This window comes from Sander vitreus, chromosome 11, assembly GCF_031162955.1.
Source record: "Sander vitreus isolate 19-12246 chromosome 11, sanVit1, whole genome shotgun sequence".
In the NCBI taxonomy this organism is placed as follows: Eukaryota; Metazoa; Chordata; class Actinopteri; order Perciformes; family Percidae; genus Sander; species Sander vitreus.
The window spans coordinates 26,892,270-26,908,202 of NC_135865.1; the positions used below are offsets into that span (position 1 = coordinate 26,892,270).

The 15,933-nt window shown below is 43.9% G+C and overlaps 1 protein-coding gene across 8 annotated transcripts in view; it reads left to right on the top strand.

Annotated features, from left to right (window-relative positions):
• Window positions 1-15,646, top strand: part of raph1a (Ras association (RalGDS/AF-6) and pleckstrin homology domains 1a) — a 74,943-nt gene extending 59,297 nt beyond the window's left edge. For all 8 annotated transcript variants that reach the window (XM_078262554.1, XM_078262557.1, XM_078262555.1 and 5 more), the window contains 10 exons: window positions 67-141; window positions 1,659-1,743; window positions 7,006-7,127; window positions 7,256-7,321; window positions 8,242-8,385; window positions 8,531-8,641; window positions 9,065-9,163; window positions 9,417-9,537; window positions 10,001-10,131; window positions 12,192-15,646. In XM_078262554.1, the coding sequence (XP_078118680.1) occupies window positions 67-141; window positions 1,659-1,743; window positions 7,006-7,127; window positions 7,256-7,321; window positions 8,242-8,385; window positions 8,531-8,641; window positions 9,065-9,163; window positions 9,417-9,537; window positions 10,001-10,131; window positions 12,192-14,540 (3,303 nt within the window). In that variant the 3' untranslated portion in view covers window positions 14,541-15,646. The remainder of the gene's footprint in view (window positions 1-66; window positions 142-1,658; window positions 1,744-7,005; window positions 7,128-7,255; window positions 7,322-8,241; window positions 8,386-8,530; window positions 8,642-9,064; window positions 9,164-9,416; window positions 9,538-10,000; window positions 10,132-12,191) is intronic.
• The last annotated feature ends 287 nt before the right edge of the window (window positions 15,647-15,933 follow it).

The following is a 15,933-nucleotide window of genomic DNA, read 5'->3' on the forward strand; positions in this document are numbered from 1 at the left end:
AGAATCAAGAAATTGACAATAAAGTTGTAAATAATAATCTTCTCTTTTTCTTTTCTCTCTTCATAGTTGGTGATACGCGTTCATTTGTCAGACGAGAGCTCAAAGACCATGATGGTGGACGAGAGACAGACGGTCAGACAGGTACGACTCTGTCTCACATTGCACTTGTGTAGGCCTACAGTTGGGCTGCAGTAACAGCGATGTAGTAATAGTAACTGTGTCAGTTTCAGTAATTCATTGTAGCACGTTTGTGTTAAAACTTGTCATGGCTTTAGCTCGAGTATCTGTATGAGAACTTACCAGCTGTAGAAAACACTTTTAGTAGCAATTATACTTTTATTATTAATATTTGTATTATTACTACAATAGCAGCAGAAGTAGTAGTGTCATTAGCTGTACCATGGGTTTACGATCTGCACCTGAATGCACCTTGAAGTCCCATCATCAAGAGTATCTTTGCGTTGTTGCGGAGGGGTCTTGAATCACCCTGAAGGGGTTATACTGCTTTAATGATTATTATCTATATTATCCCGCTTATTACACGGCTACAAAATATTGATTTAAAAAAGATTGTATTGATTTGAAAACGATTGTATTGATTTCGCTAAAGAAATTAGTCCGTTCCGTCTCTACGGCTGGAACACTGCATCCATAGCAACGTAGCCTACTTAGTGTTATAATTCACATTAAATTGTAACATTTGTGTTGATGGTGAAGTGAGACAAGGTGAATGGGACTTCTTTGGGAATATTTATTTTGACGTTTCTGTCCTCATTCATCTCGTTTTCTTCTTGCCCCGACACATAAATAAGTAAACAACGTCCACAGCCTCTAAAATAGTTAAATGTAACAACTTAATGTTGAATTCGCACACTCTTTTCACATCGTAGGAAAGCACATCGCTATCGCCAGATGAGTGACAATTTTGTTTATGTATAACCAGTGTATGATGAAGGCATGTTGGGTGGGTGAAATTAGAAAGCTAACGTTAGCTAACGAGCAGCAGCCGGCCATTCGGTCGCTCCGCTCGCACTGTAGGTTTGCCGAGAGAACGGCTGACAGCCCGGGAGAGGCACTGTCTGGTTAACGCAAGTTTTTAGCTGTGACTGTCCTTCCTTTGCTGTACCTGAAGTAGCTGTCAAAAAGCCCAATATTCGGCTGAATCCAAACCCGAATCCTGGATTCGGTGCATCCTTAATATAAAGATGTAGCCATATGCGCTCACCAGACCTGCTGCCATTGCCTGGATTGGAGGACAGGATGTTGTTCCACTTTTGCCCACTTTTTGCCACATGCATGGCAACAGTCTGTTATGCAGAATTATCAGACCACAGAATGCAGTGATTGACCAGTCAGAAACATGTATTCAACCTAGCCGTGTATTAATGTTAATTAGCATCTTGTGGAGTGATGCTCGTCTGTTTGGCAGCGACTGAGGGCAGCACAGTCATCAAGGTACCAGACCGAATAACTGTAGATGGAACCGGGTTTCGGTACCCAACGCTAAAGTAATAACGTTACATCTGTCATTCCATAGTAGTGTCACTATTTGCAGTTTCATTAGCAGAAATAGCAATAGCATGTTTAACAGTAGCGTTAGTAGTACTAGCATCATTAATAGTAGTAGTGTTTTGCTCACAGTGTCTCCTGTTGTTCAGGTTTTGGACAGTTTGTTGGAGAAATCTCACTGTGGTTACAGTCCAGACTGGTCACTGGTGGAAACCATCAACGAGCTGCAGATGGGTGAGCACATACACACACACACACACACACACACACACACACAAACACACACGCTGCTTCTTTGTCCTACTTATTCACAGTTGGAGCTGGGTGCTTGATCTCAGTGAGCATTTGCAGCATACGTTCAACCACAATATGTTTATCAAGTCAAGATCTATGCATTATTAGATTGTTTTACAGCCCACAAACTAGTACAGCATAGAGATTTATATCACTGGCCCGGAGTTAGTGGAGTATAATGTAAAACAGACAGCATATTTCGGATGGTACAACTGGATTAGCTAGCTTCAGAAAGGGTTGGCGCATAAATGCTGCCGTGACTTCAGTGTGGATTGCTGTTATGTTTTGACATTGCTAAAGATGTTTTGAAGCAACAGATTTAAAGGCAGGGCTAGTAACTATTTCCAATATGCAGTTTTTTATATATTGTTTGAAGTGGTCTTTACACCCTGACATCATTATGAATAATGGAATGATATTTAGTTAGAGGGAGCCCCGAGGAGATGCTACTTTCAAATCTTGCAAATTTTTCAACATTAGCGACCTTGGCTTTAAGTCATTTCTAACAGCTTTACTAGCTGTAGGAGCCACATGTTTCTCCTGTATGTTTATGTAGCCTAGAAATCTAGACGCACCCTATCGGCAGCAAATGTAATGTTGGCTTGCGAGCTGGAAAAGCCAAACTCTTCCGCGTGAATTCCCTGCTACTTGAAAATAAAGAAGATGGCTGCTGCTGCTGGCGAACAGCGGCCTTTCGAATCGGTTTTGGCTGCGACTCTGGAAGACTTGGAGTTAGGCTTTTCTTTGGGAAAAGAACAGAACAGAACGGCACTGAAATCATTCTTAAAAGAGGAAGATGTGTTCGGAGTTTACGTTTAATCTATCAACTAGCTTCGCTACCTTCTTCGTTGCTCTGCCAGGTTGTAGCGCTATCCTATTGCGTGCAGAGGGAATTTGAAAGACAACCGTTTATCCCGCCCCTCCGATTGAGCCCTGCCAATGAACTGTGAGTTCCCAGACCCAACATCTTGATGTGGGTCTGGCTTGTCAGGCTAATGTTTATGGTCTTATTTATATTATTCACTGATTATGATATTGTGCACTGATATTGTAGGTGGTGGGCGTGTTCACCAGGGTTTGGGCAGAAGAGATAACGGTATATTTGTTTGCTTCCCATGTTCACCTGGTTTTGAGGAAGGGGGTGAGCCTGGGAGCGAACACTTTCTGTTGTCCGCACGTACTGTATTCCGCACTTATTAGCATCACAAAGTAATTTCGCGTTTGGTAACTGCAGTACTAGTTGTATTTTACGTGTGGAGGAATGAATGATTGAAATTGGATCTTTAGTGCGTCACAGTGTTTTTTCCTTACTGTGTTTAGTACCTCGCGGCTCCATTGTTTTGATTTGCTTACAGCCGCAACACTAGCTACAGTAAGTCAGTAAAGGCCTTTGAGTGGTGCAACCTGATAATGAAACCTATTCAGGATTTCCAGGTGTGTATGTGTTGAGTTCATTTGCCAGTAACATTGTGCCCAGCAGTGACTCTCAGACAGCACAGATATTCAGCCACAAAGATGTGATCATACACACATACACACACATACACACACATACACACACATACACACACACACACACACACACACACACACACACACACACACACACACACACACACACACACACACACACACCTCTGTTGGGGGTCGGGATGTGTGTTTGCCAGCGTACACACTGTATTACGAGCTTCAACTCCACTTAACACTCTTTGACAAACACACACACACACACACACACACCCACACACACACAGTCTTTATGTAGGTCCGGAGCAATGATGCGTGTGATCTGACCTACATCTTCAGGGCTTCTGCTGAACAGCCAGTCGGCTTCGTTACGAAGAGAGATAGAGAAGGTAAAGTGTAGCTCGTACCGCCACGTTCAGCCAAACCAAAACCTTTCCGCATTTAACCAAATCTACCCCACATGGGGTTCTCAAAACCTGGGCTGAAGGCCAGGATTTGGCCTTAGGGTGATTTAAATTGGCCTCGCTGTTTATTAAGGAAATAACCCTTTAACAGCACCCCCTGCACACACACACACACACACACACACACACATACATACACACCAGCAACACCGGCACCCTGCTGGGTGCCCTTTGGCAAAACACCGACTTCCTGTCAGATCCTAACATCTGACCTCTTACTGCTTCCCTACAGGAAATAACCGAGTGGCAAAGAATAATTACGATCATAAGAAGAAGAATACGTATTTACATTATTATTAGTAGTACAGTAGTAGCAGTTAGAGAAGCAGCAGTATTTCCTGTTATAATAGTAATAGTGTTAGTATACATTTTACTATTATAAATGTATTCATTTCACCTTGATTCCCAACCTAATGAACAACACATTAATCAATGTAGGGACTAAGGTGTTTGTTCCTCATGATTACTGAGTTATTGAGCATGTTTATGTCTTCTGCCTCAGGACTGATATTGTAAACAATGTGTGATAAATGAACATGAACATTCTATAATTGGCATAAGTCAAATTATTAGGGAAACTACACACGTTGCACTGTTGCAAAAGGTCTTAGATCTTTGCTTCATTTACAAAACAATTTAATAAAGCTGTTATATTGGTAATAATTCTACTTAGTGCTGCTCATCTGCTATATTATCACTTCATATGTTCATACACAAAATACACAGATGTCTGTTTAGTCATGACCTCAGTTATGTAAATATGATCAGTTATTTAATTGATACATGCATTGTTTTGGGATCAGATAGCCTCCATTTAAAGCTATGATCTGTAACGTTTGAGTCATTCAAATTACAGAAAAGATGAAGGAGCATCTACAGTAGTGTAGTGTTTCTGAAGTTGTTACAAATAGTTGTTGGCATCCGAAATCAACCAACCAGGTGACATAAACAAGAACATACCATATAGTAAGAAGTAATCAAATTACACAGCATTCACATTGTCAGCTGTACATCTGCAAACTGACAAACATACATGTAATCAAGGTTACACTTTACTTGAAGGTATCTACATAAGAGCGACATGACACTGTCATGAACGTGACAAACATTATAAACAAGTCATCAACATTTATGACGTAACGCTTCTGTCAGACATTGTCATTCGGTTTTTGGCATGACAAGTTATGGTTAGGTTAGGGTTAGGGTTCATGTGTCATGACAGTGTAATGTGTTCATGACAGTGTCATGTCACTCCTATGTAGACCTTCAAGTAAAGTGTTACCGTAATCAACATAATTGGTTATCAACCCATCGTCAAATTATTTTCTGTTGTTGACTTACCACTAAATTGATTAATTTAAGAACTTATCTTGCTGAAGGATTAAAAACTATTTTTATAATTACTATCACACTGCCATAATCTTAACTACAGTATTATTGTGAAATCCGTGGTAATCAACTTTATCTGTGTCCCTAAGGGCGTTTGGGTGTGCAGCAGGTATAAAACACATAAGAGACGCATAAACATACATACGAGATATACACCTCTGTCCCGACAACCATCGTCGACCTCAACATCAACATCCATTAAATCGCCAACCCCTTTGTCGACGTCTTTGACTTCATCATCACATAGTCAACAGACAAAAATAACTAAGTGGATAGCCCCACTATTCAAGTTTGTACGTGATGTGATGTATTTGGATGTAACAGTTGTATAAGGCAAGTGATGCTCTCGGCTAAAGCGTGATTTAAGCTTCTGCGTAAAATCTACGCCGTGGCTACGTATGTAGGACCCTACGCCGTGGCCTGACGTGCACTGCTCGAAAAATATAACTACGCGGCGACGCACGTCGCTCGGCCGTGGCTTGGTAGCGTTGCATTTCCCCCCCGACTCATTTCCTGGTTCTCCTTCTCCATAGACAACATGAAATCAAGGAGAGGGTTAACTTTTCCTGCTAAGGATTTCCCACCGTGGTCAGAAAGAACAGGGGAGACACTTTGTTTCTCTCACTACGACTCTAGAGTTGCTACTCGCTCCGAAGCTAAATCGCCGTCACTCTCTCATTCGCTCTACCACACACTCCCTACGTACACACATTTGCCGGCCCTGCTATTTCTCTTAAAGAGATCGACGCACACATCAAAGCACAAGTATAAACTTCAGGCCACTTACGGAGGCTACGGCGAAAGCTCTGCGTGGAGCCTACGCAGAACCATAAATCATGCTTAACACAGACTATCAAAAATGATATGCTACTTTGGATTATTAGTTAGTTAGGTGTCTATATTCCAGAATCTGTCACAGTGAATCCACATTATACTGACTAAACACAGCTGGCCCCAAATAAAAAAACTCACAGTTTGGTAGTGAGGTCAACACGGTTGTCCACAAATTCAATGTGGGTCACAGCTGACATGGTTTTGTCCATTTCAATCCTCAAAGGAAACATCTGAAAAGCAGCTGGGGAGACACATTGTTTAAAACGAGGGCAGCAGATTGCCACGAGCCATATTTCCTCTGTAGAGTAGTGAGGAGAGCAGGGTTATTATGAGTGGGGAACATCCTCGCAGTAATAGTCTCCTTAACTTTCCACATTTTCACGTTTTCACATTCCCAAATGCACTTTTGGATGAATTCTGTGAACTGTGGTGCTGTGTTTTGTTGCTGTGGCTGGAGTCTCTATAGACATTGCTAATGGTTTTCATGACTACCGTAACATCATACCAAACTGAGAGTTTTTTTTTCTGGGGGGGAAATGAAACGTGTCTAACTGATGGCCATAACATCAACCAATAACATCATCCAGGAGACTTCCATGCTAGAAATTGTGGTTGTTATTTAAAAAAAAAAAAACTTTAAAATTAGAATTTATAGTTAGAAGAATACTGGCCACATTCGCTTCTTTTCTCTATTGAAAATTAAAATTTAGAGAGACAGAAGCCTGTAGGTCCACACACACTAAAAGGTCAGGCAAATGTTCTTACAGTAAATCCAAAAAGGCCAAAAGTCAAAATTTGTGGATTACAGAAGTTGATGTTTTGTGCCAAAATCTAATATAGATTGTGTGATTATACATTAAGTTGTCTCCTTGATGTTGTTCTTGAAAAAACTAAAATAAACCATTTAAACCCCTTTGAGGAAACAGTAAGTCAGAAGAATGACAGCAATGTCTAAATAACAGGCTGAATTTTGTAATTCATAACGATTTTCCTGCTTTGACTGGAATTAACAGAACATCAACGAAAATATCTCATTAATTCTGTCCAGAGCGGATCTTCGAGGATCATGAGAACCTGGTGGAGAACCTGTTAAACTGGACCAGAGACAGCCAGAACCTCCTGATGTTCACTGAACGCATCGAGAAGTACGCTGTCTTCAAAAACCCCCAGGTGAGATCCATGCACACGCACATAAACACGGGAGGGTTCCCAAAAGGCAACTGTTTAATTAAATCATACAGAGGTTTTTATATTGCTAACCAGTGGTCTGTCTATCTCTCCTGCTCCGTCTGCTGCAGAACTATTTGTTGGGGCGGAAGGAGACATGTGAGATGGCTGAAAGAAACAAAGAGGCTCTGTTAGAGGTTAGTTTGTTTTCTCCTCTTGCACACAGCTGCTTCCTCAAATGCATCTTCGCCCAGAATTCCTCTGAAAAGTGTCCATCTCACAGGCTTAAGAATGGCAACCAGTGTTGATATTCCAAAAAAAAGGAGGTCTGAGGCATGCGCACACCGTTTCAGTAACAGTCTGACATCAAACACCAATTACATCAATACTGCGATAATTCTTTTAGGCAACATCCTCACGTACAATATTTGGCCTTGCATTACCTATTAGAGCTACAGAAATAATCGATTAATTGATAAGTTGCAACTATCAAATTGATCACCAACTATTTTGATAATCAATTATTGGTTTAAGTCATTCTTTGAGGAAAAAAGTAAAACGAAATCCAATTCCAGCTTCTGAAATGTGAATATGTTCTAGTTTCTTCACTTATTTGTAACAGTAAACTGAATGTCTTTGAGCTGTGGACAAAACGAGACATTTGAGAACGTCATCTTGGGCTTTGGGAAACACTCAATGACATTTTTCACCATTTTGGGACATCTTATAGACCAAACTACTAATCCATTAATCAAGGAAATAATCTACAGATTAATTAACAATGAAAATAAATGTAGTTGCAGCCCTATTACCTATCACTTTCATGTTCACCTGCCATGGTGTTTTACAGTCAGTCATTCTAATATCTAGGTAGAAATAAATGATGTTGGGATGAATGTGAGAAAAGTAAACCTGAATTGGTAGAAGAGCTAGAAAAGCAAACCGTTTTGCTGTGAACAAGTCATTCTGTCTGCAAACTGAACTCGTACATGCTGTAGTTCAACTGGTGAAAATGTGGTGTACACTGAAACTGAACAACAATCCCATGCATCTGTTGTGTGTGTGTGTGTGTGTGTGTGTGTGTGTGTGTGTGTGTGTGTGTGTGTGCGCGCGTCAGGAATGTTTTGGCGGCAGCTCAGTGTCTGTCCCCGAGATGGAGGGAGTGTTGTGGCTGAAAGAGGACGGGAAGAAGTCGTGGAAGAAACGCTACTTCCTGCTGAGGGCTTCTGGCATCTACTATGTTCCCAAGGGAAAGGCCAAGGTGTGTGTAATGACAAGAAGCCCCGAGGGCAATATGGGGAAAACGACAGCATTTTGTTGGTTTGTTTGATTAATTTGGATGATTTTTTTATTGTAAAACTGTGGAAAAAAAATACTTGAAATTGAACATGCGTGTGTTTGAGTAGGCATCCAGAGACCTGGTGTGTTTCCTCCAGTTGGATCACGTTAACGTCTACCTCGGCCAGGACTACAAGAGCAAGTACAAGGCTCCCACTGACTACTGCATGGTGCTGAAGGTACATTCACACACAAATACATTTGTAGGAGCGATGGGGTTTGAAATAAATTACAATTGTCTGGTTTGTGGCACTGTTCTCTCACAATGCCACCTAGTGGTGTGACAGAGTAATGAAAGCTATTTCAAAGAAAACACAGATACTACAACAATTAACCAAAAATCATATTTTTGTTTAATGTATTCATGCTGCATTGGTTTGATATTAAATACATTGGGGTATTTGTAGCAGCAAAAGTGGCAGGAGTTGTAGTAAAAGTACAATTAGTAAATAGCACATTAATGAAATGGAAAGAAGAAAAAAAGATGCATGCAAGCACTACTAGTAAACAAAGTATCCTTTACACAGAGTAATACAGAGTGTGTGTGTGTGTGTGTGTGTGTGTGTGTGTGTGTGTGTGTGTGTGTGTGTGTGTGTGTGTAGCACCCTCAGATCCAGAAGAAGTCTCAGTACATCAAGTACCTCTGCTGTGACGATGTCAGAACCCTCCAACAGTGGATCCACAGTATTCGAATTGCCAAGGTAAAAACATTTCCTGTCAGAACAAAAAACAAAATGTTGCTGCCCGTCTCATATGCCAATATGCTCATCCTGTAGAAACAGTGTCATTTATACCCTAACAGTCTCCGTGCTGCAACGTGTTCAGTGTGATGAAGATGCAGTACTATTAAATCCTTGCCAAATTCAAACTGCTTTAATGCAGTTTTGGTGTTCGTCGTCATTCTGATGGAGTTGCACATCTCACAACACCTGTTTGTGTCTGTCTCTCTGTCAGTATGGGAAGCAGCTGTACATCAACTTCCAGGAGGCAATGAGGAGGACAGAGGCGGCCTACGATTGGTCCTCCCTCTCTTCTTCCTCCATCAAGTCAGGATCCAGCTCCTCCAGCCTTCCAGGTCTGTCTGTCGGTCTGATTTGGTTTAACAGCCAAATGTATGACAATGTATGTCGTTTTGCAATATTAAAGGAGAAATCCGCCTCCAAATTAACCTAGGGGTTAGTAACAGATTTGTACCGAGTATACAGTTCTCTGGGATATGTTTTCATGCTAATAACTTATAACGCTAGTTGTCGGGGCACGGGTATCTATTATCTATTTCTGTGTCACTAACCAGGCTTAAAATATCACCACACTTCCACGGTAGCATATTGAGGGTCCCTACATGTAAACCGAAGCATTGAGAACTTTGTAAGTGTACAGACAGTTTATTAAAAAGACTGTCTTACTGTCTTTATAAACTATCTTTTAAATAAACTGTCGCCGGATTTCTCCTTTTAATAATATCCATTAATAAATAAAACAGAATTAGCATCAAAAAAGTTAAACAAAACTTACTTTTGCACGTGTCCACACCCCAGAGTCCCAGTCCACCCACTCCAGCCAATCGGACAGTGGCGTTTCAGAGATGACATCATCAGGCCACGCCCGCTCGCAGAGTGTTGTCAGCTCCGTCTTCTCTGACGCCTGGAGGAGAGGAACGCAAGGAGAGGTGGGAACTCACACAAACACACTCTGTCTTTGCATTGCCCTGTTTACTTGAGGACTACATTTCCCATATTTCCCCTCTGCTTCCCTGCCAGCGGTCAAAGGTGAAGGGACGTATGCCAGTTCCTCTTTGTGCAGGAGGAGGAGGGAGTGGAGGTTAGACAGGAAGTGATGCATCAGGCATGCTAACAGTTTGGCTGCAGCTTTTAAAACACTAAGATGTTTGTGTTGGTGCTTTGGAGTGACCTGTCTTTGAACAAATCTGTCTTATCGCATTAATTTAATTAGCAGGTATACTGTATTTACATCGCACTTGTGGACGTAGCGTTAGCCAATGCTCTGAAAGTCCATGTCCTCTGGAATTGCAGATTAGCCATATGTACTGTTTCTGACTGTCTGAGTCTACAGTGAGGGGATAATGCACTGTAAGACAGGACTTTGCACATTGCCAATAATCAGAGTATTTTTCTGAACAGTATTCAGCAAATTATACAAGAAGCGTTCACCGCCAGGTGCTTTAGATAGCGTTACAGAGTTAGATGAAAATATAAAGCTTGATTTGCACAGTGACATTTCTCGTTATATTAAGTAGCTGAGCATAAACACTGCTATATTCACATCAAACCCTCAGCTGATAGTCAATATCCATGACGTTTGACTTCCGGGATTGCTCAGTTGCTGTCGGATTTCACTCTTTTCGGCCGGATGTCCATTACCTTCCGCTTTCTTTGTGTTGGAATTTTAACCTCTGGTGGATTTCTGAGGACTACGGTTAACTGCTCCTCAGATCTCTGCAGGGTAAATCCAGACAGCTAGCTAGACTATCTGTCCAATCGGAGTTTTCTGTTGCATGACTAAAACAACCTTTGAACGTACACACGTTCCACCAAAAACAAGTTCTTCCTGAGACTATTTTGCAGCGGCACCGCGGCACTGTCCGGCGCTTAGCACCGCCCATGACGATTGTGATTGGTTTAAAGAAATGCCAATAACAGACCTTCCTCCACAGCGCTGCGGAGGAGGGTCTGGCTAGTCCACACAACATTCCGGGATGGGAGAAAAATGTGCTCTGGTTTATTGGCATTTCGGGATGGGAGAAAAATGTGCTCTGATTTATTGGCATTGGCAAAGCGAGACTACTCATCTGATGATCTGAACATTCAGAGGAGGTCAAATTTCTTAGAGGGAGGAAAACCAGCGTTTCGCCTTTCTCACTCTGCAGGTATACAAATTAAATTCAAAGTTTAAATATGTACACTTACTGTGTACTTACAGTACACAAATCTATAAAAGATAATAATCCACAAAGAGCTATTCAGTCAAAAGACCTGGTAAATTCTATATTTACATTTCTAGTGTTTTCACTGTTAAACTGCAGCAAACAGCAGCAGCAAATGGTTAATAAGCTGCTAAACACAACTATATCTCTGGAGTTGCACTTTACTTAGTGTGGATATATACAACTATTGATGACATACATTAAATCAGGATGAATTTGGTTGTAAGAAACAAAAATCATTTTGTCTTTTTTGTCAACATTTCTTCTGACCTCGTGGTGTGATGGAATGTCCTAACCAACAAATGATATAACGAAAAATGACACTGCAGCCTACAACTAGTTTGATTGACACTACTAGGAGTATGTATGTTACATTTTAGATCCAGTTTAGAGCCTATTTTAGTATTGTTAAACAGTTAAGAAACTGGATGGATAGATGGACTGACCTCAGTCAGCCCCCCAGTACCTCCTTCAGGTTCCTCTGAATGGATGAAAAAATTGACAAAGCTTTAATTAATATAAAGTCCATCCTCAAGATGATGGTTGTAGGACAGCAGAGCTTTTTTCAATGGGTGAAAAAGTTTGGTGTTCTGACTATAATTGACCTACTTTGATGTAGCAATGTGTTTCGTGGAGTTACAATATCTGTGTGTCCTCAGACTGCGTTGATTTGGTGTTTGATAACTTGCATCTTGCATTGTCTTGGATTGTGTGGTTTCCGAAAAAGGAGAATGGTGGAGTTGTTTGTTACTTGTTGTAATTTTGTGTCCATTTCCTCTCTCCAGATGATGAGGATCGACCCTATCAGTAGGCCTATCCCTGTGCGGATACCCTCCCCCCAGCCCACCCGGACCAGCTACACAGACGGCCTCCTCCCATCTGAGGATTCCTCTCCATCACCGCCCTCTCCACCTCCGCCTCCTCCCCCCATCGCAAGTGTCGCCCATCAGCCAGCCGCCACCCCCTCATATGTCAAGTACAGCACGCTGGCTCGCCTGCAGAGCCAGAACCAGTCCATGACACAGCCGACAGGAGCCGCCCCACTTGCCCTTCCCATCCAGGCGATCAAATCCAACTACAATACTCTCCCGGCTGCTTACAGCTCCTCCCCTCCCCTGCCGCCATCTCCTCCCCCTCCTCCCCCACCCGCGGCACCGGCTCCTGGCTCAGCCATGGCCGCGCTGAAATATGGTCCATCGAGCCCCTCTGCTCTCCCACCGCCACCCCCATTGGAGGAGGACTTGCAGGAGCCCTGCTACCTCCCGCCTCCTCCACCGGAGAGCCCGGAGGCCAATGGGTTGCCTCTGCCTCCCCTTCCCGAGCCCATCCCCGACTCCTGCAATCACCTCTCCAACAGTGGCCTCCAGCAGTTCCTGGCACACAAGTTTCCACACATGGTGTATGACTTCAGCCCAGAAATGAGTGAGGATAATTCTCCCCCTCCTCCACCTCCAGCTGAGCTTTCTCCCCCATCCACCCTGCAAGTTCTCCGGCCTCTGTCCCCCAATGCGCCCCCTCCTGCACCTCCCAAAACCTTCACCGGTGGTTTTCCCCCTCAAACTGCTCGCAAACCCTCGGGTCCTTCTTCCCTTCCAATTGCCCTCTCACCTGTGTCACCGACACAGCCCTATAGCGGCCACGGGCCGGTTAAAAAGCAGCAAAGCTTCTCAACAGGACACTCCCCGAATCAGCCCCCTCCCACTCTGCCAAAGCAACACAGCCTCTCCTCCAAAAACCTTGCCCTCTCTCCCTCCTCCTCCTTTTCTTCAGTCTCCATCGCGGCCGCTACCTCCTCTCTGGTCAAACAGATTGTCAATCAGTTCCCGGGAAACTCGGCTACTTCCTCTCTGCCCGCCTCCAACTCCGCTGAAGGATCTAAGTTCACCGCTCCTCAGTCTCCTCCAGCGGTCAAGGCCAAACCAAAGTGGCAGCCCGGAGGCGTTGTGGCTCCACTGTCCCCAGAGTTCCCCCCTCCTCCTCCTGACAGCTCCCTGGGAGAATTCCCTCCTCCTCCCTCTTCATCCTCCTCCAAGACAGGCTCACCCATAAAGAAGTCGCCTTCCACCTCGTCCACGGGATCCACCAAACGGGGGCCTCCGCCAGCCCCACAGAGAGCCTCCTCCATCCGGTCCAGCTCATCAGGCGAGACCCAGGATGAGAGGCCAAAGAAGGTGGAGAGCCTGGTCAACAAATTTGGCCAAGCTCCTCAAACGGGTACCTCCTCCAGCTCCTCGTCGGCGACTGGGTCTCCTTCAAAGGATTCCTCCGCGCTTCCCGCGCCGCTTCCCAAGCCGGGGAAGCTGAACTTAGCGAACCTCCCGTTGGCCCTCCAGGGGCTGCAGACGGGCCAGCCCCATCAGCCCTCTGAGTTCCCATCCCCTCCCCCGCCACCTCCCCCCGCCCAGCCTCCTCGCGTCGACTTGTCGCCCGACTACTTCCCGCCGCCCCCCAGTGACTTTGAGCTTTTCCCTCCTCCTCCCCACCCGTCAGAGTTCCATCACCCCCCAAAGGTCGCCGTGGTGAACCCCCAGCCTCAGCTGCAGCCGCCTCAACAGCCGGTGCCTTCCTCTTTATCGTCATCGACATGGAAACAAGGTTCGCTGAAAAAGGGAGCGATCCTGCCTCCAACACTGAACCGGCGGACCAGCAACACGACCCAGTATGACATCACAACCGTAATGCCCCTCTCGCCGCCTCCTCTGTCTCAGACCCCACCTCCCTCCCTGTCCTCTTATTCTTCTTCCTCCTCGCCAATCCCCCCCACCTCCCCGAAATCCCCAGGGCCAAGCACACTGGCACTAAAGCCCCACTTCCTGGAAGACCTCAACCGCACCCTAAAGCGGAAGTCGGTGTCTCGCCACAGCTCGCTCACCTCCTCCCACCTCATCCCCTCCTCTAAGATGGAGCCCGTGGCCACCATGGACGACATGGCGCTCCTGCCGCCTCCTCCCCCCGAGCTCCTGCAGCAGCAGCAGCACGGCGTGCGAGGACACTCCCACACTTTGTCCCGCCACCACAAGCACTCCCACTCCACCAAACATGCCAACATCTCAGGCTATGCAACGCTGCGGCGAGGCCCACCTCCCGCTCCTCCAAAACGGGACCAAAGCACCAAACTGACCAGTGACTGGTAGGGAGTGAGGACACTTGGCGGAGCCTAAAGAACTAAACTGACTATTTAGGTCTCGTGCAGAGAAGAAATAATCAATGTCTTGTCTTGACTTGTCCGTCTCTCCTCATCCTAAACCATCCACCCCTTTGAATTCCGAGCTAGTAGCAAACCGTCTTTCCTACTCTTAATCTCAGATTATGATTGTTCCTATTATCCTCATTATTACTATCATTACCAATACATGTTTAACCCAATGCCATGAGTAAAAAAAATACATATATATATATAGTATATGTATATATATATCTGTATACAAGCAAGCCAGAAAAAAATCACCTATCAAGCTTTTTTCACAATGTCTGTGCAGCTTTGCATTGAAATATACAAAAGACGAGACTTGAATGACAACAGCAACAGGGACAATTTGCTGCACAATAACTGGTACTGCATGGAGCCGTGGCAATGGAAGTAACGTTACCGATGAAGGGAAGGAGGGATCCATGGAAGGAACAAGAGACGCGAAAGTGGGACGATGTGTATAGAAATGTACGTTGTGAACTGGGAGGGGGGGGGGGGAGCATTGCCGTTTATTTCAAACTTTTTGTGTGTGTGTGTGCGTGTGTTTTTATATAAGATTATTTAATACTGGAAAGATATTATTATTATTATAATTATTTTAGTGTCAAAAGAGAATGAGTTTGACTGGACCTGGGTCTGTATTCTCAAAATAATGTCAAAGTGTTGATCGGAGTTACCAAACTGAGAATATATTTGGATCATTTCATCTAATCATATTAATTTAAATTTAGGGATTCATGGCTGATTGGTTGGTGACTCCCACAGGATAAGATTTAATATTTAAATGCACACTGATTGAACAAATACTTGTGAATCAGCTAGATAATCAGCCGGTTAGGCTGTGCTCAGATTACAGGCGTTATGAAATCCCATTGCCTCAAACAATATTATTACACCTGTTGTCCTCACGTCTTCCATTCTCCCTTCTCAAAGTTCATGTCTTGGAGGCCATCAGGACCTAGCTTGCACATTTAGATCTGCCTTTCCCTAATCTCAGCTGTCCAACTAACCCATTCAAATGTAAATGTATTAATATCAATGAGTTGTGCATTATCAACCAGAACCTCCTTTAAAGATCCTATGACATGCTGCTTTTGGATGCTTTTATATAAGCCTTAGTTGTCCCCTAATACTGTATCTGAAGTCTCTTTTATATAGACCTTAGTGGTCCCCTAATACTGTATCTGAAGTCTCTTTTATATAGACCTTAGTGGTCCCCTAATACTGTATCTGAAGTCTCTTTTATATAGACCTTAGTGGTCCCCTAATACTGTATCTGAAGTCTCTTTTATATAGGCCTTAGTGGTCCCCTAATACTGTATCTGAAGTCTCTTTTA